General features: G+C 37.4%; 4 protein-coding genes across 4 annotated transcripts in view; 1 reads left to right on the top strand and 3 right to left on the bottom strand.

Moving 5' to 3' along the window:
• The window catches only part of LOC589683 (telomerase-binding protein EST1A), a 22,355-nt gene extending 12,816 nt beyond the window's left edge, over positions 1–9,539 (bottom strand). The window contains exons 1-7 of the mRNA XM_011684364.2: positions 9,239–9,539; positions 5,753–8,732; positions 4,910–5,096; positions 3,786–3,893; positions 2,660–2,766; positions 2,062–2,140; positions 423–533 (exon numbers count right to left, since the gene is read on the bottom strand). Of these exons, the coding sequence (XP_011682666.2) occupies positions 423–533; positions 2,062–2,140; positions 2,660–2,766; positions 3,786–3,893; positions 4,910–5,096; positions 5,753–8,732; positions 9,239–9,446 (3,780 nt within the window). The 5' untranslated portion in view covers positions 9,447–9,539. The remainder of the gene's footprint in view (positions 1–422; positions 534–2,061; positions 2,141–2,659; positions 2,767–3,785; positions 3,894–4,909; positions 5,097–5,752; positions 8,733–9,238) is intronic.
• Positions 9,472–15,837, top strand: LOC592015 (transcription elongation factor SPT4-A). The gene is made up of 5 exons (XM_030991050.1): positions 9,472–9,483; positions 9,607–9,852; positions 11,571–11,677; positions 12,286–12,341; positions 14,275–15,837. Exons 1-5 carry the CDS (start codon positions 9,472–9,474, stop codon positions 14,394–14,396), a joined length of 543 nt encoding a protein of 180 aa, XP_030846910.1. The 3' UTR covers positions 14,397–15,837.
• An 898-nt stretch (positions 15,838–16,735) lies between these two features.
• On the bottom strand, positions 16,736–20,542 carry LOC100894099 (spermatogenesis-associated protein 22). Its single transcript, XM_003724234.3, has 4 exons — positions 20,271–20,542; positions 19,069–19,219; positions 17,868–17,968; positions 16,736–17,264 (listed from the first exon to the last, which is right to left on the bottom strand). The coding sequence occupies exons 1-4, from the start codon at positions 20,502–20,504 to the stop codon at positions 17,070–17,072; spliced, it is 681 nt and encodes a 226-aa protein (XP_003724282.3). The 5' UTR covers positions 20,505–20,542; the 3' UTR covers positions 16,736–17,069.
• A 572-nt stretch (positions 20,543–21,114) lies between these two features.
• Positions 21,115–23,998, bottom strand: LOC105446939. The gene is made up of 3 exons (XM_030991051.1): positions 23,794–23,998; positions 23,184–23,405; positions 21,115–21,356 (listed from the first exon to the last, which is right to left on the bottom strand). Exons 1-3 carry the CDS (start codon positions 23,891–23,893, stop codon positions 21,115–21,117), a joined length of 564 nt encoding a protein of 187 aa, XP_030846911.1. The 5' UTR covers positions 23,894–23,998.
• Between the last annotated feature and the right edge of the window lie 541 nt (positions 23,999–24,539).

Below are 24,539 nucleotides of genomic sequence, written 5' to 3' on the forward strand. Positions count from 1 at the left end.
ACAATTTCATAAATTTTCATTATATTAGTTGTTGATGAGGGAATTGATTTTTTTCATACGGGGGTTATATACAAAATATATTTACAATAATTATATTTAGGGTGAAAAAAAATTTGAGGGAAAATATAAATGTTCGACCTTATTTAGTACAGTGCAAATGGAAGGGGAGGGCGCAAGATGTGTCAGGGAGTTGCCAATTTGTGTTTGATTGATCGCACTTTCAAAAATTCATAACTTTCCTATTTTTAATCGGATATTACTCAAACTTTTACTGACCTGTTTCTCTCATTTTTCTGCTTCTGTTAAAATCAAATTAACATCATTAAATTGTTTTGGTGTCTTTCAATGCCACTTCAAAGAATCCAAAAACCAAAGTTTGAATATTCATATACCAAATAAATGCTCATTATTTATTTGTTTACCTTCCTTCTGACCTCCTCAAACAAGGTCATCAAACTTTCTCTAGCGGTTACGAATGGGTTGGTAGCTGCTAAACTCCTCACGTAGAAGTAGACTGCATCAAGCTTACGCCTCTATACAGGATATAAAACAGAGAGACACACACATATCAAACTAAAGAGATAGATGATAATAATATTGAGCATGAACGATCAATAATATGGCATATTCTGTCCAAACTTACTAACTGACACTGGATTAAAGCCAGCCCTAAGTCAAGTTAAACAATGGCAGTAAGACCGTAGTCCTTGTGCACATGACTTGATCCCAGCATTTAGTGGAACTGAACTATTAGAATACTGACTGATGTGTATGACTTAAATGTTTGTTTTCATTCACAGATTTGTATGCAGTCAAAGATAAATAGAAAAAAAGAGAATATTTAATACCATTGTAATTATAGGTGTGTATTTGGACCTAGGCTCTGATTTCCTTAAGGTGGATATCTGGTAATTAACATAATTTTTTAATGGTAAAATATTTTACAGTGAAATTAGCATATTGGTAATTGGCATTATGAAAAATGCCAATTCAATGTACACTTAATTAAATTATGCGCATAATTAATTAGGCGTTCATGAATAAATTATGCGTTAATTAACTTTATTGGCACGAAGCTCCTATGAAAACTTTTGGGGCTACCAGGTTGAGTGACATGTCATTTTAAAGCTATTTTCATGTGCAATGGGACTACAGTCTTTAATATTCAAATAAGAATTGTTTTGCATGTTAAATATAAGAAAAACCATTATTTAACAGAAAAGTGACCCTAATTATGTATGCAAGGTGACTAATAAGTGCACTTCCTTAAAAAAAATTACCAAAAAAAAAAAGTCATCCCATGCTCTAATGTATGTACTGCCTACATGTGATATTTCATTAATAAAGGTAATAAAATGAATGCAGGAGAACTGTTCAAAATTTGTAGATCATTAACAAAACATGAAAGTACATTAAATTGCCTGTAAAGTTTCTTCATATAAATGTGTGTGATTCAGAACATGTGTATTAGCCTATGGCAATCTCACTTGCCATAGGTAATGTACAGGGCCCAATGAGTCAGCATGAACCATAGAGATGGCATGAACAGAGCTCTCACTGGGGAATCCCCATATGGTTATAGCGCCATCTATAGCTCAGATTGTACCTGAAAGATAGCAGCTTCATGATTCTGCTTTTTTCCCCATCAAATTTGCTCAACAAATATGGAAATTATGCATTTTTTTCGGATGATGTCTCCTGGTCTGTCCTGGATGCCATGGCAACGGAAATGCTGGGAATTGCATGGCTCATTAAAGGTACTTAATTAAGTGACTTTCAAAAAGAATTTGGGTATTTTCTCTTTATATCATGAAAATATATACTTCAGACTATTCATTAATGCCAAAAAACCAACAACAAAAATTCTTCATTTTTTAGGTATATTAATTAGCTATTTACATCCTTAAGTTGTTTCATACCCACCAACCTTCCACAGCAAATATTAAGATAAAATCAGAAAAATAACACTTCATGTATGTTCTCACACAGAAATTTTCAGGCCCCAAAATACGAATTATTCCTCCAAAATTGGAATGGTTGACAGCTGCATTGTTGGCTTACCGTATACAAGGCCAATATAGCCAGCTGGTTGTATGGTCTTCCATTCCTTGGTGCTAGATGCTGTGCTTTCATATACCAGCTGATAACAAATGAGGATAAAACACAGTACATTGTTAATCACTCACAGCTACAACCGCTAAAAAAAAATTGCGTCCAGTGGCTCTTCATAAACTTTACAGTACTTTTTATGCAGGGGCTCTTTTCATAAATATTCATAATCCTCAAAGGGCTCTTTTCCCATTAAAAAAAAACTTGTATGTTCCTCCCTCAAAGGACTCCTTGTTTCCAGTTGATTAATATTTCTTGAGCTGAATTTCATTTTCAAAATTATTTCTTTCTACTTTACATTTCAGCTTGTTCATGTTTGAGTATGCACAATCTTTGAGGTACCAGTAAATTAAGGATGTTATGTGACTGGCGCTTAGAGACTTCGGTGGTAAGCGCTTTGTAAGTAACGTATTCATTCATTCATCATCATCATCATCATCATCATCATCATTTAGTGCTATGCCAGACACAGAGAATCCATCATTTCAACCCGGAGCCTCTCAATGCATGGTTGATATGATCATTATATTCTACATTTTTAATGACTAACCTCCTTGCTTTCCCATAGTTGTTGGTCTCGTTAGCCTGCTCCTTGTACCTGGCTATATCACCCAGTGCTATCATGCATCTCTGTGCACTCAGCAGAGCCAATTTAATCTGCAGGAGAAAAAGCAATGGACAGGTGAAAGAAAAACTCACACCTGTGGCTAACAGCCTTCAGTAGCAAGTATGTTAAACCTGGTTTATTTACTGTTAATGTCTAGAATTTTTGTAAATTCATAGTAAATGTTAATCTGTATATGTTACACAAGTGAAAATCAAATATCCAGAAATGGACAATAAATGAATACTAAAGTGTGGCAACTCAAAATATTTCATTCAAATTTCAGGATGGATTTGAAACTTGACAACTATTGCAGATAAAACACATGAAGAGAGAGAGAGTTCCTCCACTTCAATGGATTGTGATAATATTTGGCACCTTTTATGTGAACATTATTTCATTGTATGCCATCGTCTAGAGTCTAAACTCATCTAATACATATTCAGAGATCCAAAATGGAAGTGTCAGCCGCCATTTCTGGGGGGGCATTGAGTATGTTCCATAGTTAAATTATCCCTGCTTTAGTTTAGGGACAGTCATGAACCTGTCTGATTACATACATACATACATACAACATTGAACCATCTCTTTGTTCTGCATTTGGATGCCCTAAGCTATGGTGGATGAAGCACTACAGTGCTCCAAGAAACTGTGGAAACCAAATTGGTCTACAACCAACAGGCCAGTATAATCCTTATACCAAGCAGCCTTTCTGAACAAAACGAAATTGTACAGGATAAGAAGCAAGGTGTATTGCAATACAATGCTAACAAAAACAAATGACAATCCTCTTAAATCTTAACAGTATATCCTAAATCTAAAGTGTGATAAACATAGTGAGTGACAAGAGAAAGAAAAACAGAAAGAAAGAGTATAAGAGGGGTAGAAAGAGAGAGAGAGAGAGAGAGAGAGAATGGAGAAGAGAATGGGGAGTGAATGAAAGAGACATAGAGGGAGAGGATGAGAGATAGATAGAGAGCAAATAAGAGAGAGTGAGAGAGAAAGACAAAGAGAAGAAGAGAAAGAGGGGATGGAGTGACAGGGGGTAAGAGAGAAAGAAAAAAAAAATTACCGATCTTCTAGGTTCTTCATGAAGGGGATCTAAACCGGTACGATTTTCTAACTGGAATTGATAGGTTGATTGCAGCTTGTTCAGCAGACCTTCATAGAATGCAGTGCCCTAAAACAAATTTAAACACAGTTGATCATAATTAAAGCAACAACAACAAAAGTACAGATTATCATTAGGTTTCATTAATTTTATGATATTAGAAAATGCAAAGATTCATTTTGCATAAATTATGAATACACACATTTCATCATTTTATTTTCTTACTTATTTTATTGTTTTGTATTTCTTATCATATCTAAATTCTTTTGTTCTGGAATATATCAACTTACTTTGAGAAACATATCAAAGCAATTTGATATCAATTCATATTACTCCCACTTATACATCTATTACCTGTATTCACATTTCTGCTTGTACATATATATATATATATGCAATTATATCACATTTTGATGACAATCATGACATACTAATTCTCGCTACCCTAAATAGGTACGAAAATCTCGAAATTCGCGAGACGAGGTAATTTTCACTCTCTCGGGTCGTCACTACAACTTCCGGTATAGAGTCCCATCCCGCTGGCGCTAGCGCCTGTGTTCGCTGTGCAGAGTTTTCACGCACGCTAAAATCGATGCCAATCAGTGTAATTTGTACAGATTATAATATGCAATGGAAAGCTTCGGGCAGAATTAGTGACTTTAGCACAAAAGGCCGTTAAACTCTACCGTGAAAGAGAGGGTTGTGATCACGAACGCCTGCACAGGAAGCTGTAATGTCGAAAAGCTATCCCATAATGCAATGCGCGTTTTCAGGATTTTCCCCGGATCTCGGCAGAATCGCTATTTGGGGTAGCGAGAATTGTTATGTAACGCCTTACAAGTATATCTGATTTTGATGAAAATGGTATCAAAATGTGCGTATGACTTGAGGGGAAAAAGTAATGAAACAACAATTTAAAATTCCAAGCGACGCAATCTCTGAAAATGTGGGGGGGGGGGAGCCTCTGGTTGTTAAAAGCACCTATCTATGGATGCATGTAGGCACAGTCTCAACTCAAGTGCGGATAGATTGCATAATGAACTCATTTGTATACTGTAAGTGTGACTACACATCATGTAACTCACATGTTGCATGAAATCAAGAAGATCTTCCTTGTAGCTGTCTCCATTAGGCTGTTCCTGGATGGCCTTCCTCAGTGCTTCGATGAGCTGGTAGTAGCTGTTCTTCCACAGGGTCTGCTCCACATTGTACTGATTACATAGATCTAGGTCTAGCAGAATGATGCCCTCGTATAGCTGCTCCAGCTCTTGCCTGGTGAGGAAGAAGTCGTGTTAGAATTGTTGATTATGGTCATGCAATTTCATCATAAAAGGAACTGTCGAAAATCAATTGGGAAAGGATATGATTAAGTTGTAAATAAATGTATGCTGTGATGTTTTGGGACTACCAAAAGTGACAAGAATATGCATCAATCTAGCTAAAAATCACATGGAAATAGACACATGGGAATACACACAACACTTGTCCACTCTTCAGCTATTTCTCATCATGTTTCAAATATGAAGGAATTTTGAAGAGCACTCCTTTACTAGGTAAATTTCTACCAAGGTATTCCTTCAAAAGTTGAAACTGACATAATAAGAATGAGAAAGCTCACAAATTACATTTCACCTCTATGAGGTTTTATATTCATCACAAGTTTTAATGATAAGATTTATTCTTGCCAACAAAAAAGTTGTGTAAAAACATGTTTTACACTTAGTATGCACAAAGATCTAAATCCAATCAAGTTATTTGTAATGCACCGATTCTGAAAGAGTATATCAAATCTGACAGGGTTTAAGAAATTCACAAAATTGACTCTACTGTAATAGATCATTATAGGGTTTACTCAATGTTCAATAAAACTTTCTTACAATCTATGATTATTATTAAATATTATTAGCCATCAAAGAGAAAGGACTCACTGCTTGTCTTGGAGCTGTTGCAGAGTCTCCCTTGTAGAAATGCCATGACTCAATGCATTGAATAGCTCTGTTTCACACCGAGCAGCATCTCGTAGGAGCTTCTGCGCTGATTGGTGGTTTACAGATTGGTGCTCCTGTAGCACGGCAGCATTAGGTGGATTGATGTATCCTGGGTGATAGGGCATTCCAGGAGGTAGTGGGTAAGAGTGTCCTCCGTAGGGTGGTGGATACTGCATCAGATGAGGCGGCGGGGGAAGGGGAGGATTCCCTGACTTGTATACCTGGGCTGCATCAGCTTGGCTTGCCCAGGAGGAGGGATTAGGCACTTGGTAGCCTGGAGGCGGAGTTGGGTATCCGTACGGAGGCTGCATCATCCCACCAAAGCCGGGAGGATAGTTTGGAACGTAGGGGTTCCAATTCTCTTGCTGAGCAGCGGGTGGTGTTCCCCCTCCTCTAGAATCTCTTTTGTCCAACTCAGGGTCCTGGAAGTGCAGATCACCATGCTTCATTTGATGTTGCTGCAGAGCAGGCTTTTGATTAGGCTTGCTTGGGTCCCACAGGCGGCTCTGATCACCAGTGCGCCCCTTTGGCTTGGCCTTAGGTTCTTCAGGAGTCACTGGGGTATCAGCTTGTCCTTCAGGAGGCTGATAGAACTGATCATACACAGGAATATAACTGCCATGAGGCTGGGTATTGTCTTGTTCTACCTTCCCAGGCAACCTCAGGATACCCCCTCCATGCTTAGTACTGGACTCCTCTGCTTCACTACTGCCTCTTCTTCTTCCCTTCCTTTCAGAGCCATCATCGCTCGACACCGATACCCTATCACGTCTTCTCGTCGTATCCTTTCTCCCTCCAGAGTGATAGCGCGTCCGGTGATCTTGTTCTCTCTGGTGTCTTTCTGGTTCCCCACCACGCTGATGTCTGTCTTCATCAAATCTCTTATCCGGAGCATTTCTTCTGTCTTCAGGTCGTCCATTTCCTGATCTATGGGAATCTTCAGTATCCCTGTACCGTCTGTCATTTCCTGATTTATGGTATCCTTCTGTATCCCCTAACTGTCTTTCATTTCCCTGTCTGTAAGATTCTTCTTTATCTTTAAATCGTCTTTCATTTCCTGACATATACAGCTCATCATCATGATCTCTATACTGCCTTTCATTTCTTTGGTCCTTTCGTTCATTATTAGAGCTGCTTGAATGGGATCTGTTTGAAGCATGATCATGTTGCATAGGTTGCTTTTCATCTCTATTTGGAGGTCTCCTCCTGTCATCATGTTGCCTCTCAAAGCCTCTGTCATCATGATCTCTGTTTTGAAACCTTTCATCTCTTTTTGGTGGTCTCCTTTCTTCATGCTGTCTCTCAAATCTTCCGCTTTCACCAAACTCTTTCTTTTGAAACTTACGATTAGTGATGACCATAGATTCTACATGGAAGTTGAGATCATCAACATTTTCCTCCCACTCACCAGGCATTGTCAAAGCATGACCCATATCAGTTTTCTCACTCCTTAAAGAATTGTCAATGTCCATCCTCTGCCGGGAGCGACCAGCGGAGTAGCTCTTTGAAGGCTTCTCCTGTACCACCCGAGAGCTCTCATTAACCTCAGATCCTGTCTTGACTGTAATCCGTAGATCTTTTGAACTAGACACTGTATCAAATTCTTCCTGACTTGAACTCTCTCTTTCCATCTTTTCTTTCTTGGCTCTTAGCTTCTGTATTTCTACAGCATAATTTTGCCTGGATGACTTGACAAGATCTTTCTTGGGTTCCTTATGTGATGTGTCCAACTCTGTTTTTGAGTGACCCTTTTTGCTGCTCGTTGTTCTTGCTCCATGATCTTGTCTGGTATTAGTTTGCCCGCATGTCTGATTACTTTTGCTCTGTGGAAGTCGTTCTCCTGTCTCATTTTGTTTTATACTATCCCTGTGATGGGTGTCGGCAGACTTTTTAGGTGAATGTTGAGCTTGGTACTGATGCTCAAACTCTTTATCCCAATCACTACCCATCAGGCTCACCACTTCCTGGGATGTATTTTCTGATAATTTAGAGTCATTATGGATCTCCTGCTTTCTCCCTTGATATTCTATGTCATCACCACGTCTTCCTTTGCCATTGCGACCATGCACATGTTTCGGTGGGCTTTCATTCCTACTTGGACCTTGCACACGTTTTGGGGGGCTTTCTCTGCTATTCAGACTCTGCACATGTTTCTGTGGGCTTTCATTCCTACTCGGACCTTGCACATGCTTTGGGGGGCTTTCTCTGCTATTCCGACTCTGAACATGTTTAGGTGGGTTTTTAGTCTCAATTACTTTTTCATCTACTTGAACTTCTGGGGATGTACATGCAATGTCTGTTTCCCAGTCCTCTGGTTTGATTTCCCATGTGTCTTCATGCCCATGCTCATTATCTACTGATAGTGTCTTCCCAGTCTTATGCATCTTTGATAGCTCCTGTTTAACAGGTCTGTCTCGTTGTTCTCTCTGGCGCGAAGGTTCCTGATTTTCCCTTGGTCTTGATCCAGATTTTGCATGGTTGCTTCCACTCTCAGCTCTTCTGTCCAATCTGTCATGCCTGCTTCCACTTCGATCTCCTCTTCTTTGTGGTTTCTCTGCCTCTGATCTCTGTTGCCCTTGGTTCTTACTTTGTACAGCCTCATGCTCAGCCTCTTTCTGTTGGGGAAGCTCTTTGGATTTACTCTCCTCTTGGACACAAGAGACCTGATCTCCTTTGGATCCGACCTCCCTTGAATTGGCAGAAGCCTGGACGGGTTTGGTCGGGGATTCATCTCTGCTGGAATTCAAGTCACTTCCTGCAGACGAAGAGTTCCTGGCTATCCGAGACTTGCCCGGCCTATATAACTGTTGATCTGGTTTTCGCTGTTCTTTTTCCTTGCGTGCCTTTGTAGGACGTGATTTGGTGGGTTGCTTCTCTTCCTTCTCTGCACCAAGCTGTGATTTAGTCTTCCCTGTTTGATCTGCAAAAAAACACAAAAAATTTTAAATCACATTAAATTGCAAACCAAACTACATTTATCATTATAAATTCATTTTCTTTAGACATGGTTCCACACTAACTTTATTGATGTGGTCCCTCTTTTTCCCTTCAAAATCGAATTCTTCAAATCATAATTTCAATTCAATTGGTTGGACGTTGGATGGATGTCCAGAGTCGAAAAATATTGTAGGGGGGGGGGGCCTAGATCTAAGTCAAAATTGTGATTACTAAGTCTTTACATTGCGAAAAAAATGTGACCCAACCCGCTGTTTGAATCGTTTTCATTAGCGGGATGAGCTCTGGAGCTCCGACGCCTTCGGCATCGGCGTCGGAGCTCCCTGGATCTGCAGTTACATTGCCATTGCATTGCCATTGGCATTGGCCATTGCGTACAACAAACACATAGATCTACACCTGAAAGAAATACAAACTAAATCATCACTATGGTAGGTAAGTTCATAAGAAGGAGCACTTAGTTCATCTTACCATCATGACCAGCTCCTTTCTTCGAAGTTTCCACCCTTCTTTTTAGCTGATCATGTGTAACTTTCACAACTTCCACTTTGCATTTGGTCGCCATTTTCACATTTCGCGGTGTAGTTGAACGAGAGAGGGCGCATGTAATAAATGAAATGAATCGCTTATCGGATATGCTTTCAAAACCAATTGGCCTAAAGATGCATCTAAAAAACATGAGGTCTATTTTTTGGTCATATACGATGAAGAGATATGTTTGAATGTAATGGTTATGTCATTTTGAATAGGATCAATATAACGCGGTTGTGTCCTGACTATTTTTTAAGTTGTTACCTGAAATGAGACTAAGTTGCTGTCACACTCAAAACTAAAAACAGCAACAACAACACACACAAACGGGGATTCCACATCCACACTCCACGCACACAAACACATGCGGCGCGTGCATACAAGATCTATGTACAAAATCCAACTCTCGCATCAGCTCTGCACTGCAGCTGCAAGATCGAGAAATACACGAAGTCGATTCTTGGACGAACGGACTCCAAAATAGCAACAAAATGGATGTTGTACCCACTGGAATGCGAGGCTTAAGGGCATGTTTAGTGTGTTCACTTATTAAGGTATTTTTTAGTTTAAAAATGATTAAATTTGTTTTATAATATTATTATTATATTATTGTTGACTAGAAATAAAATCTAATTTCTTCTGTCTGGGACTAGGGCAGTCTAACTCCAGGGAGCTCCCCCGCTGCTTCAGCGGCTGCATAGGAAAACGTTCAAACAACGGGTTGGGCGACATTATCTCAAAATATGCAAAGGGTGTAATTACAATTTTTACTTAATAGGTTGCTCGACTCCTCTGGGCATCTTGCTGGCCACTTGAAAGTATAATTTGAAGAAGTCTTTGATGGGAAAGGGGGTGATTCTTCATCCTACCCCGAAGTAGACCGAATTTTCCGTCTCTTTCGTTCGTTAGCCTCTTATTGGGGTAGGGTCGGCCGGCTCTCTCTTTAGAGACGGAAACCGTCTATACACATTCCCTTGATAACGCCACGGCCATTTCAGGTCGTAGCGTTTTGCCCCCAAAATCCCCCAAAATGTCATTTTACCTCGTGCATATCCACATGTAAATTAGGCCTAGGCTATAATAAATCAGTTCCACTTACCAACTTGACTGAAATAATCAGTTTAATAGTCCCTTTTTAGGAAATTATGGGTCAAAATCGAAATCCATTTTGAAAATCTTTTTCAACATGGATTTCGATTTTGACCCATAAATTCCTAAAAAGGGACTATTAAACTGATTATTTCAGTCAAGTTGGTAAGTGGAACTGATTTATTATAGCCTAGGCCTAATTTACAATATAAAATGCACGAGGTAAAATGACATTTTGGGGGATTTTGGGGGCAAAACGCTACGACCTGAAATGGCCGTGGCGTTATCAAGGGAATGTGTATAGACGGTTTCCGTCTCTAAAGAGAGAGCCGACCCTACCCCAATAAGAGGCTAACGAACGAAAGAGACGGAAAATTCGGTCTAACCCCGAAGGCGAAGATTCTTCCATCATCCATGTTGTATCATTGATTCAACATGGCGAAGAGAAAGTACGCACTAACGCACATGCGTCAGAGCTTCCTGGAGTTACCCGCTGGGCTGCATCTCACGAAACCGTCACAAGTTCACCAACTTCCCATTGAAATGCGTGTATTAAGTTTAACACATGTTTCCATGGGATGTCGCTGAACTTGTAGTTGTACTTATATGACGGTTTCGTGAGACGCAGCCCAGGATTTATCTACGGTCTAGACTCCGCACGAAGAACTTTGCGCATTGAGCGCTGTACAGTGAGTTTAGGCGGATGGCACCAGCATACTTTCGTATCCATTTTTTTACCCATATCTCCGGCGTGGAGATACCCTAATAAAACATACCCCAAAAATCAATTTAATCTTCATTTGTTCAAATAATGGTCATGATCTTAAGTCATGATATTTCTTACCCCTTTCGTGCCAATTTTCTTATATTTTTTGGAGTATTTTTCCTAAAAACAAAGACATTATACCAATCACTTTCTCACAGGTTTCATGGCAAAATGGTGCCCAATTACAATACAATTGCATACCGTAGGCCTACCGTACCGACGGAGGGCCAGTGTGTGGGCGTGAGTGAAGTCAATTTAATACAGTCTATAACTTCACGCACACTCATAATGCATTGCATCTCCGATATCTTGAACTTGGTAATTTTGTAGACACTCTGACTTATTTCTTTTCTTGTGTATACTATAGACTAAAGTGACATTTAAAATTTAAAAAAATTGGTATTGTTTATTTGGTAGACTGCTGACCAATTTGAGGTTGATGGATGTGACAATTGTGCAGAGTTTTTACAGATGAAAAACAACAGAGATATGGTCTTTGATTGCACAAGTCCAACGTTTGATGGGTGAGTACATCTTTCCTTAAATTCTAAACTTCTCAAATCATCACATATTCAGCGTTGTCACCAGAATTATTTTGCTATAAAATCTTTAGCCTTAAGTTTTGTGTAAGCAAACGCTAGTCATGATTTCAAGGAACCACTCAATTCCATTGGCATATATCAGAAGATTGTTTAGACCCTGTAAATGACTTAAAGGGTTTATGCTTGCGAACTACATACATGTACATGTATCTCCTAACTAACCTGTTCCCAAAATACTTCATATTAATATAGTAATTAGTATTCATTATATGAAATTATATTTCATTTTCATTTCATTTCTTTATTGTGTCCATATAGGATAATTGTTTATATGCACATGAACAATCTTGCTTCAACATATGAACATAGGAACAACATATAATTGACATTCATAGGGCCCTGTTTTAGTATACATTTAAATACTCCCTTCTTCTTCTTCTTCTTCTTCTTCTTCTTATACAAATTGGCCTAGATAGTGGCAACTCCCTCGGCTACAAGAAGTTCAATGATTGGGACAATATTGTGTGATAAACACCCACTATTCAGCATATTTAAATCATTTTTTTCCCCCTCTTTTTTCCTTCTTCAAGCTTAATTTCTTTGATGAGTCCAGAAGATAGCTGGGTAGCCAAGTGGCAGAGAGTTAGTAAGTGATCAGTCTTCTTTTTTCTTGTGTTTTTATATTTCTAGGTAATCTTAATTAGTGAAATGTCTTCTTTTTTCATTTTTTTTTGTTTTGGGAAATTTTGAAAATTGGGTGGATAGTGATTCTTTACAATTTTGATATATTTGGATGCCCCTGTGGATGAATTATAAGCACTAGAAAATTCAGCCTCTAAAACACTTCTACTTTCGAAAAAAATTGAATATAAAAATTTACGAGTGCTCCCGGTAAATTTTGATAAATTTCAAATAGCGCCTACGGCCGTACAATGGTAGCTGCGACCATATAAATCTCAGAATGTGTAGTTGTGATATATATATATAATTTCCAAACGGGAATAGCTAATCGGTATGGTTTTAGTCAGGAAACATTGTTTTATATGTGTGTGTGTGTGTGTATTTGGTTTTTACAGACGTGTATCAATCAGATATGATTATTTACGTCTGGGGACCGACCTTTAACGTCACCATCCGAAAGACGTGACTCAGTTTCGAACCTGCGTCCTCGGCTGAATCAGTTTGTAACTTCCACTGTTAGCTGGATTACAGGCGCACGCCACAACGCCTAGTTGTGGCTTAATTAATATGTTGACCTTGAGAGGGAGCTATACAACATAAAGAGTTTATTATTTACAATTTCATAACTTTAGACTTGATTTCAAAACTTTGTATTACCTTTAAGTAGATATGCCAAACAGGATACTGAGAGAATATTTCTAGTCTAGTGACTGTGTACATATTTGATGAAAATTGTTTTCAAATTATATGTCATCAAGGAAAAAAATCAATGGTCATATTATTTGTAAATGAAATAAAAGATTAATCTATATGTGTTGTAGAGGACACCTTTCAAAAATATCCCTTTTGTTTTTAAAATATTTGTGTCACTTTTTTAATTACACCTCAGGATGTAAGGCATTCTATTTCTCAACTTGACTTTAATACAAGTCAAAGATGGCACGCTTAAAGGTACTATGTCCCATTTGCAGGCCCATAAAATGAAAAGGTTAAATTCCACAGCATTTGAAAGGCAATACTAATTTAGAACTTCCCTCAAAACGAAAGGGCTTGAAAATGGCTTTTAGTGGGAAAATAACGACCAGTTGGTTGTTGAATCGACTTAAGTGATTGCAATCAGCTAAGTAAATTCTGATTTTCAAACCCTTTTACCAAATTTTATGGAAGTACGTTTCATGCTGCACAAAGATTTAATCAGTTAAATTTTGGCCATTTCAAGTAGTGGTTTATTGATGTATGGTAGACAAATTCTCATTCAATGTTGTTGAATCGACTTAAGTGATTGCAATCAGCTAAGTAAATTCTGATTTTCAAACCCTTTTACCAAATTTTATGGAAGTACGTTTCATGCTGCACAAAGATTTAATCAGTTAGATTTTGGCCATTTCAAGTAGTGGTTTATTGATGTATGGTAGACAAATGCTCATGTACCTGTTAAAGCTCATTTTATATATATATATTACCAAAAAAAAAAGTATGTCAGTTAGTCACTCAATAGTGTCTGACAGTGAAGTCTAGAAGGTAAACAGGTTTCCTTGCATAATTTGAATACTAGGACACTGCTAATGTTTAAATTGAACAGATGGGACATACATAACATATTCATAAATGTTGCAAAGTTCTACATAATTTGATGTTGGCTGCAAAATGGACATAGTATCTTTAAATGACAATTAACAATGTTTTGACAACATAAAAGATGATATTTTTTTCAGAATACTACCTCAGGCAATGTAACACAAAGATAAGTTAGCAAGTGACTGCTATTTTGCAATTGACCATGATGTACAATCAATCGGTTGAACGATCAATTGCTAAGCTTTGTGTTACAGGTCCCATTAACAATATTCACTTTCTCTGGCCAAAGCTTATAATCATTTCCCTATCTTCTCTTCTAGATCGCTGTGTTAAAGGATGCTATGCAGTGTCTGTAACGGGGGAGCTACCCAAAGGCATGAAGCAAGAATTGAAGAGCAGGGGGGTGATATACAAGTCCAGAGATACCAGTGTCAAGTCATGATGATAACATTTTAGCGATTGTAAATTTGTAAATATACCTCTTTCCCCATGTATGAGTATACCTTTTGTCCCAATCTACAGACATCCAAGCCGTTTTACGACACTTGTGTTTCTGTCACTATTGTTTAGCAGTAATTTCCTCCCCAACTGAATGCCTAACTAGTTTGACCCTTGACCCTTAACCCTATCCCTAAACTTAAAACTAAAATATTGGCAACCCGAACCCTAAACTTAAACTAAAACTCATCGAAAGTATAGATGTGACTCTTTTTTTTAATCTTTATTTTTTTTAATGTAGATTAAGGTAATTGACAAGGTGAACACACATAACCATCTTTAATACTGTACTTTGATACTTGTGAAAGATCATGTTTCAATTAGATCCCTATTTAAATTACATGAATGAATGATGACATTTTTTAACCTGCTATTTCAAATGAGCAAAAGAATTGAAAATGGTATCTCATGTTCCCCCAGAATTTGATGGGGTAACATGAAGTGCAACTTTTTTTCTAGTGCCAACTGCAATAAACATCCTAATTTCTTTATGAAATCATAATCAGTAGGTTAAAAAGAAACAAACTGTGGTTTAAGGAAGTCTACATACTTTGGGTTGTGTCTGAACAAATTTTATGTAATGTTATTTGGGTTATAATATCACAAAAATGTCAAGGGAACTTACTTATTATCAAACTAGAGTTCTAACCTTGCCAATCTTCCTCAGAAAAAAAAAATAATACCCCCCCCCCCCCCCCCACCAAAAAAAAAAAGGAGAAAATCTGTCTAGGCAAAACAAGGAATGCAATGTATATTGCATCCTTATAACTATGTGTTCACATAAGATTTTAGAAAAAGAGAAGAATCTAAGGTTCCTAAAAACACTAGTCTGAATGCCAAATTAAGAAATTTTCCTTCAAAACAGGAATGGTTGGCAGGTCTAGATTATACTGACAAGTTATTAACTTGTAATTTGATAATACTGATGTTTGAAATGCAACAAGAATAGACTTCATGCTTGGTATCAATCCAATTGTTTTATTTAAACTGATGAGGAAGAAGCAATCAATAGTATACATCATGTATTACATGTATATGTGAAGAAAAGCATTATCTGAAACACCTTTATGTCACAAAGTCCTTTAAATATACATGTATTTTATACAGTTTACCATACCATAATTAACTAACAGGACTTACTGACTTGGAACTGTTGTTTCTAACTTACTTATTTTATAAGATTTTCAAAAGAATTTAATAATTGAAGCAGGTAGATACTTGGCATGTATACCCTTACTAAATTGTTTTTCCAAAAATCAGGGGAAACATCATGAATCTATTTTTTCTTATTTTCACACTTTCTTGTAATTCTGTAAATGTCATTTCCTATGTACTGTACATGTTCAAGTTATGTGATGTTTTAAATAAAAGAATTTTCAACCATATTCAATTAGTATGTTTTTCTATGTTTAAAAAAAACATATATGAAATACTTGCTGTAGGACCAACATTTTTTTTGGACAATTTCTTTCTCCAGGAATGATACACTATTTTCTTTTCTAGCTATTATTCAAGAAACAGTAAAATGGAGTAACACAATTTTACATACCTGTATCAACTTCTCAAAATGTTTATTCCTATTTACCCTCATAATAATGGTGCAAGGATTTTTTTCAGACTTCACATTTTTTACTTTGTACTGGTAATCCACTAAAGTGCCAATTGGAATCAATGTTTAGTTCTCCCCTTGCCGCATAATTAATGAATAGGCAAATAAGTGCAATTCTAAAAGGCTTTAAATTTCTCTAAAACCAGAAGCTTTTGCAATTTCTGAAGAACAGTCATTTATATTTGAAAAAACTTTTGCACATTGAAGAAATTCAGTTTGGTAATTCAATCATTTTACAACAGAAAACTGCATGAATCTGGATCACTGGCTGTGCAAGCGAAAACTTTCTGGTTTTATAAATATTTGTTTATATAACAACACTGTCATAAAACTCTAGCTATATATTAATCCTTCAAATCTGTACACAGAAACCTATTTGTACATTTGTAAGGCAAACAAAAATACATAGCATCATATCCTTATTACTATGACTTTTGATCATCACAAGAAAGCATTTCAGACAATTTGAATACTCTCCAAATAAATACCTGTGTTATATATTATATTATACATATATGATACAAGTAGATAGTTTATAATATATACTGAATTTATACACATAAAATGAAACTGATGAAGTTCTATGTACATATCTGCGATAAAGGCTATAGCAGTCAGCCTCTAATGCTCTTCCCCCCCCCCCCAAAAAAAAAAAATAATAATAATAATAATAATAATAAAACCTCAGATTTTGAAAATGTGACATAGATACAAATTAATCGTCAAATTTCCAAATTAAGCCAAATGATCTCCCCCAAACAAGCCCCCTCCCCCCATTCATTTTTGAAAATAAAATTTAACAAAGCTCTCAGAAAAAAAAAGGGGGGGGGGGGCTAACGATTAAGGCTTGTTCACAAATGCTGCCGTAAACTGCGGCTGTAAACTGCTGTAGCAGCATGCAAGAAAGATGTTAAATGCATACTGGCTTATTTGTATGTTATCAGATATAGTGCAGTTTACTGTTGCTAATGTGAACTAGGCTTATATATACAACCTATAATGAATCTTCTATGGCTCTACACCTGTGGCATTTAGCCTCTCTCTGACACCCCTATCGCATGCAGCCACCATGCTTCTCATCACCTTTTGTTCAGGCAGTGTTGCTGGGCGGACAGACACGCAGCGGAAGACACCCTCTTTGGCCAGTATGTTCCCAACACTACGGAGGCATTGACCCCTAGTCAGCAGGCCTAGTGGACGGTCCTGTAGATACAAATATAAAGAGATTGGTCTTCATTTCATTTCAATAGATACATAATTAATTCAATAACAATTAGTTTAGAGAATTGTTTTGCATACATGTGCACATTATTATGGTTTATTATTCATTAGTTGTTGTATGGAGTCACAATTAGAATATGATTGCATATAGAATATCAAGGCACTGTAAAACCAGATATTTTTGTGCACATGACATTTTTTTTTAATTCACAAATAATTCAGACTTGCAAAAGTTTCTGCAAGAAAAAATAGTGGACATAACTGATAGTTAAGATTTTCAAATACATATTCTCACTTCAATTCAATTCAATTTATTTGGCATCATAAACAAATAATTCATAATTTATATAAACAATTTAAACAATAAAGAGTATCTACTTTCTTTTTTGTGTAGTATAATCTAGACTGGCACAGCATATCTATGTATATCTTTGCATTACCTCTTTACAGAAGTAACACTCATGTGATACAAGCATGGAACTCAAACTTAAAGAACAACAGAGATTTTGGTGAATGGTTCCCTTTAAGTCAAATGATAATGAGATACATGTATATTTAATTCATTTTATTTGCTTAATAGCTTACTGTCTCGTAAAAGATGCACTGAAGGGTATGATTGCCATCCTTTAATGTAAATTTCTTGGCCATTCCAGTATCATTGGAACACACAGCCGAGTTAAGGATGCCTGGAATAAAAACAGTCAGTAGTATATCAGCATAATAATTTCAGACATATCAAGGGTTCAGTGACATAAAGACGTAACTCCATATTTTGCCAAAATGAGTATTTGATATCAAAATGTTTTAAAAATGTGGGCTTTCCAGGAAACACAAAGACTCAACTCCAGCCAACACCCCCATTGAAGTCAATGGCTAGTGGAACATAGACTCAACTCCTTAAGGCCCAAGTGCTCAGTGAGTCTGTGACACATCAACCACTTTTTCTCAAAATGGCCAAAATGGAGTTAAGTCTTGGGTCACTGCCCCCTCGATATATACAACTATAAAATATACAAATCCATTCAGCATTTCATCATTTTTTTCTTGGCCACTCAATTTGTAATGGACAACAGACTTGAGGGTTTCTGGAAAACTATAGTGATCTACAAGCATTCTAACAGCTAAAAGCATATGACCAGAGTAGATGAAATTCCACTCAGCAATTTATCATAGTTCTTAGCCTCTACATATTTGTTGGAACACACTGCAGAACTTATTATGCCTGAAACAAACACAGTGATTTCTATCAGCATAATAGAAATATACAGTGTAGGATGGGAAAGTCAATGCTGCATTTTGTAACTTGGCCAGGCACAATGCATCTCCACCTTCCACAGGAGATATTAGGAATCTCCAAGGATGAGATTAAGAATGTGGTGCATTTTGCATGCTTTTAAAAGTGCAGAAAGTTTTCAGTAAACAAGAGAAATGTAGGTTTCGTTATACTAGTTTGAAGGCAAACAAAAATAGGAATCATTCCCCAAAATAGGAGTGGTTGTGAGCTATGAGACACTTTATACAGAAGAGCAAGTGTATCACAGCAAGGAGAAACATTCAGTGAACTGTGACATACCGGTATTGCTCTTGGAACTCCAAAGAGATGCATTTATGGTATGGTAATTGGTATGGTATTTATTGAATCATGCATCGCAGTTACATATACTTTGTGGAGCGTGTGTGCAGCGCTTTGTAACTGCAAGGAAAAGGGGCTATATCAAATATCTTTTGGATTGGATACTGAATTGCACAGAATTATTTAGAGGAGTAACTTTTAAGAGTAACATACCAAACAGTTCAAAGAAGAGTTGCCCTTGGGTGTCTCTGGATACTGTCCAGTACCTGAGCTCCTCTATGGACACAGTCAGCATCTTCATGGATTTATCCACAGAGCATCCTGCACTCTCAGGGTTCTTCATCTCCCAAGCTGCAGTATTAGGCTAGCAAAGCAGAGGATTTGAATTAGAGTATAAAATAGAATATAAAATATTTCATTCATTGTCTTCTTCCAAAACAAAAGAAGAAACTTTCCATCCAGGTGAATTGTATTACCGGTACATAAAATTACACAACTTATACAAAATTTATTATTCAAATACATTCATATCAAAATATCAAATGCATAAAAAGTATGAATAAATAAATAATACATACATATAATACAAATTACATAGAACATAGGATAAAGGGAAGGATAAAGGGAAGAAGACTAGAAGGAACAAATTGAGAAGAAAATAGAATGAGGGGATTAAAGGGGATTAAAGGAGAGTGTAGCCCTGAGTATTATTTGTGCAAAAGGTTTTTTGACTGTGTTTAAATAATCTCCAATAGTCAGGTAAACTGATGGTATATAAGTTAAAGTCATGAATATAACATATTGTTTTTTAAGTTGGTGATTGGTATTACAAAATTGACACAAGGTATATCACACTCGCTTTAAAAATATTTCACTTGTTATGACAACTTGTACAATATGCTTACAGCTCTCGCGATATACCCTTGTATGCCACACAAGGCCATTCAATATCATATAAATATATAAGAAGATAATACGCAAATGTCTGAATTTATCACTCTTTTTACATTATTGCCAGATATGAGATTTAGGATTTCCCATTCAATCCCAGATATGCCACAGATGGTGTGTAGTTAACAGACCATATCTATGATAAAAGCAGTTTCTGACTTTATAACCCAAAAAAGGAAGCTCTTTCTAATTGTGTACAAGATTTACTTCTTCAAATACATCTGCTGCGAAGTGTAGAAGAGAGGTCTGCAAAATTAACTAATGGCAATCATTGATTAAGCAAAGGATTAATTAATCATAATGTTTGCAAGGGGAACATCATATTTACCCCAGACCTGATTTACCCCCTTATTTTGGTGCCACTGTCAGTATCGCCTAGCATTACACACATCTGTCCAAGCATTGATCTGTATCGAGTTATTTTATTATTACATTAGCCATTTACTTGAGGAACCTAGATGTACCTGTGAATGTACCTGTGGTGTAGAGGGCATCCTGAATGGAGATTGGGAATTCCCCATTGACCCTCTGGCTGTGTGACTTTGGGGTGCGGTATGTGGGAGATCAGGTCTCTGATGTCTTGGTGAGGCAGCATGGTGCATGGATGCCTGCTGGTGTGAACTAGGTTGGTGCAGGGGTGATTGGTGCATGGCGGATGGGTGGTGCATGGCCTGCTGGTGCATGGCAGGTGGGTGCATTGAAGTATACCGTGGTCCTTGGGGTTCTTGGGTGTTGTTCCTGCACATCAGCAATGAATGTGATATAAATATAAATGTCCATACTTCACATCCTCTGTTTAGAACCAGAGGGGCATTATACTTGTATACCTTAACCCAGAATAATGCTTGTTAGGCTCTTAACACACGATATATGATTGATTGAATGTATTCAAGGGGGCGCGATAGCTCAGTCGGTAGAGCAGTGGTCTCGTAATCCGGTGACCCGGGTTCGAAACCAAGGCGATGCGCTAGTGCCCTTTGGTAAGGCATTAATCCTCATTACCAGGTCCATCGGAGAGGACCTAAAGCCGTCGGCCGTCTGGTTGCTTACTTACAAGCATGTATGCCATCTTAGCAGTCAGGTAAAATAACCACCACACAATCGCTTCAATCGCTTCAATCACTTTTAGTGCATACCTGATCATCCTAATCTTAGAAAATTACATCTAGCAGTTCAACCATGAAACCAACATATTTACTGCACCTGCGTTGAGTGCCAAATATAGAATGTCTTGCAAAGTAGGTCATCAATCATTTTTCATATATTATTCTCAAATTCATGAACAGCATTTTAATTCAACTTTTTGGATTAGAGGCAATATTTTAAACAATGTCTGCATGCTTCGCTATAATCACCCACCACATACCTCTGAGCAGACTGGACATTACTGGACTGCACAGCTGGTGATGCGGATGGTCTGTAAGTCTTTGCCGGAGAGGGTTCATTGTACTTCTGCTGCCAGGGTCGCAACAGTTGCTTCATGTTTCCAGACTGCTGCTGAGGAGGGCCTTGGTTCATGTTATGCTGGTTGGATTGCTGATAGGGTAAAGCTTCCAAAAGAAAGGCCAAATTATCATTACATGGATCACTGTGTAATCACCACTTTAAAACTACAATCATTAAACTCGACAGTTCCTGAAAGATGATATCAGAAGAAGGCTCTAGGGTCGAACGAATAAAATATATTCAAGAGATTGAGTTTGGACTACGCACATGTATATCATGACTAATTATTTCTGGGCTGCTGCTCCTCATTTACAAGTATTATAAATGCATGTTATGTATTCAATCTATATAGTACTCATTATAGTCAACCCAATGATCTCCAGGACTTCTAATACAACTTTAAATTTATAATAAATCACAGTGAGCAGAAAATGTTATTACCTAGTGGCTATTCTAATCTCATGTTCACTCAATAACTTAACATCTTCAGTAGATGAATATTTTTACCCAGCACTTTAAAAGGTGAAACCATCCTGAATTTAAACACTGGCTCTTTCTAGAGTAAGATATTGTTCATAAAGTCTAAAAAATTCAGCAATGACTTGGGGGGGGGGGGGGTTGGGGGGCGAGGGGTTCAGCTTTCCGGAATCAGGGCAACTAGCAAAATAATAGATGAAACAGTTTCCGCAGTATTCAGGCAAAACGTTTTTTATTTCAAACACTATCTTAATTATTCCATAAAATTCAGATAAACCCAGTAATTTGTTTTACTCTAAAGTCAACCACAGAGTGATAAATCAAATAATTCTCTGGTTTGTATTCTTTTCTCAGTAGAAAAAAATCTAAAGTAGATTAAAAAGATTGATTAATTGAATCATTCTCTAATTTATGTTCATTTGTAAGTAGAAGAAGATTACATATAGAGTAGATTGAAAACATTTTACCAGTCACTAACATTCTGCTTCTTTAAATAACATATTATTCAATCGACTATCTTCCTACAACAGCTCCCCCCCCCCCCCCCCCCCCTGAAGAATAACTTTACATCTAAAGTAGATTGAAAACATCATACCAGTCACTAACATTCTGCTTGTTTAAATCACATATTATGCAATCAACTATCTTCCTACGACTACCCCCCCCCCCCCCCCCGAAGAATAACTCTACATCTGAAGTAGATTGGAAACATTTTACTAGAACTTTGGTAATATTTTACCAGTCAGTAACATTTTGCGTGTTGAAATATTCTTCTTACAACTTCTTGGATGGTATCATGATTCTTCTAGCTTTCTCAAAGAGTGCAAGTTAAAGGCCCCTGCAATATAGTCTCACATTTGAAGAAGATTATGAGGTACAATGACTCAGTGGTAGAGCAGTGGCCTTGTACCTGGGAGATCCCAGTTTAAAACAAGTCCCTGTGCTACAGGTACATGTAGACTGCTAGTGCCCTTTATTAAGGCAATAATCATTTACCATTTCCTTCAGAGAGGACTACTGAAAGCTCTCATTCTCCTAGTCGCTTATTTAATGTACAAGCATACACATCCTTTTTAAGCAGTCTGGTAAATGCAAATCATTAAATCAAATCAAAGTTAAGCCATCAGACCCATAAATCCAAAGTCACTGACGTCATTTGGAATTTTCTTCACTTCATCATTTTCTACTCTCCACTAATTAGTTCTTCTATCCATTCTTTCCTTGCAAAATAGATTAAAATCTTTAGTAGGTTTCAACATTCCAACTCAGCAGATACTGACAATCTGGAGTGCATTAATTAACTCATTTTGATGGACCTGTGCTAAACAAAAGTCATCAACAAATTCAGCTGCATTCTTCTAATGAACAAAATAAAAAGGTCATAAATTAATATGATCTTCCACCCCCTCCCGTCCCGTCGTACCCCTCCTCTTGCGGTGTGCTTGCATACTTACATGGTGCCCAAGGTCTATTTGAAGTGGTGTTCGTTCTCTGATGGACAGACTTGTTAGTGCCCTGCCAGCCGCCTGTTCTACCCTCACCTGACGGCAGGTGCGACACACTATTATTAGCACCTTGCCAACCATCGTTTGTCCCATGACCTGTATACTGGTTGGAACCACTGAAGGTCTGCTGGTGCTGGATGTACGGTGCAGAACTTGGTGTGCCACCAGAGTCTACATGGTAAATACAGTAAAATCTGTTGTAGCGACCACTTTTATGGAAAGACCACTTGTACTAATATGTGGTAAATCATATCAGTAGGCCTATATACAACAATCAGCAGTAGGGCAGTCTTTCTATACAGGTTTTACTATAAGTACAATGGTAGTCATTTTTTGTATGTTTAATAGTAGAGGTCTATGAACCCATATGTTGATAAATAGTGGTAGAATAGACAAACTCAGATTTATTAAAAAGTAAACCTTGTGAATTTCAATTAAGAGTTATCTCGGACTACGCATGGAGTCTATGGAAAAAAGAATGTTAATTATGGTATATGCCAAAGTTTTATCATATCCAACATTTGATTGCAAGAAATATCTTTCTTACTCTTAGTCATACCTGTATTCTGTGAGCCTTTACCTGGAAAGGCATAGAGAGCCTGACAAGGTCTTTTTCTTTTGTTAAAGTTGGGAATGTTTTTCTCAGATGGGCCTTGCATTCTGTTTGTAGAATGGTCTTGTACTTTTAAGTTTAACGCTGGACTGGTAGTGGTACTACTACTGGTAGTGGTACTTGATAGTGGTAGTGAAGATTCACAACATTTCCTAGCCTGGAAGAGAGGAACAAAAGCAAGGAATAGATTATTTCAAATAAAAATAATAAAACCTCAATCATTGTAGTCTTACTCTAGACTAGAGTCTAGACCATTAATATTTGTCTATTTCGTTCAGAAATATGTTCCGAGAATATGTCTGGGTGAATGTCCGAGAATATGTCACCTACTCGTGATGTAACTGATGTGGTTTCACCAAGTGACCAACTGACCTTGAATATTTTTAACTTTTAGGTCTAGACTACCCTCCAAAATTAAAGGCAAAAGAGTCTGATCCCGTTAGCCATTATAACCAATTTGGTCTAGATCTAGAGTCTAGATCTTAGTTTCTGAATCTGACTAACTTTTTTAGAAGTTAGGTTCTATTGATCTTCCATAGATATGAACATATCGTCATCATCAACGATGAGAAATCTCAGTAAAAGTGTACCAAAACCGGTGAGTCGCGGAGCCAGGGTGTCGGCGCACAAAGCTGCAGGAGGGCCGTAGGAGGTGGAGGAAGAGCAGTAGGCGAGTAGCTCGTAACGTATGA

Source organism: Strongylocentrotus purpuratus, unplaced genomic scaffold (genome assembly GCF_000002235.5).
Source record: "Strongylocentrotus purpuratus isolate Spur 01 unplaced genomic scaffold, Spur_5.0 spur5_scaffold_2, whole genome shotgun sequence".
NCBI lineage: Eukaryota > Metazoa > Echinodermata > Echinoidea > Camarodonta > Strongylocentrotidae > Strongylocentrotus > Strongylocentrotus purpuratus.

What these genes read in the sequence shown, in the direction of transcription:
- LOC592015 (XM_030991050.1), top strand. An exon ending in TAGTGTGTTCACTTATTAAG is followed by an intron (nt 9,853 to 11,570) that starts GTATTTTTTAGT and finishes TTTATTTGGTAG; the next exon opens with ACTGCTGACCAATTTGAGGT. An exon ending in ACAAGTCCAACGTTTGATGG is followed by an intron (nt 11,678 to 12,285) that starts GTGAGTACATCT and finishes TCCTTCTTCAAG; the next exon opens with CTTAATTTCTTTGATGAGTC.
- LOC105446939 (XM_030991051.1), bottom strand. Translation starts at nt 23,893, where the DNA reads ATGCAAGGCCCATCTGAGAAAAACATTCCCAACTTTAACAAAAGAAAA. An exon ending in TAAAGGCTCACAGAATACAG is followed by an intron (nt 23,406 to 23,793) that starts GTATGACTAAGA and finishes TTTACCATGTAG; the next exon opens with ACTCTGGTGGCACACCAAGT. An exon ending in AAATAGACCTTGGGCACCAT is followed by an intron (nt 21,357 to 23,183) that starts GTAAGTATGCAA and finishes TTCTTTTGGAAG; the next exon opens with CTTTACCCTATCAGCAATCC.
- LOC100894099 (XM_003724234.3), bottom strand. Translation starts at nt 20,504, where the DNA reads ATGCACCCACCTGCCATGCACCAGCAGGCCATGCACCACCCATCCGCC. An exon ending in ACTCTTCTTTGAACTGTTTG is followed by an intron (nt 17,969 to 19,068) that starts GTATGTTACTCT and finishes TTTTTATTCCAG; the next exon opens with GCATCCTTAACTCGGCTGTG. An exon ending in AGTGCATCTTTTACGAGACA is followed by an intron (nt 17,265 to 17,867) that starts GTAAGCTATTAA and finishes TTGTATCTACAG; the next exon opens with GACCGTCCACTAGGCCTGCT.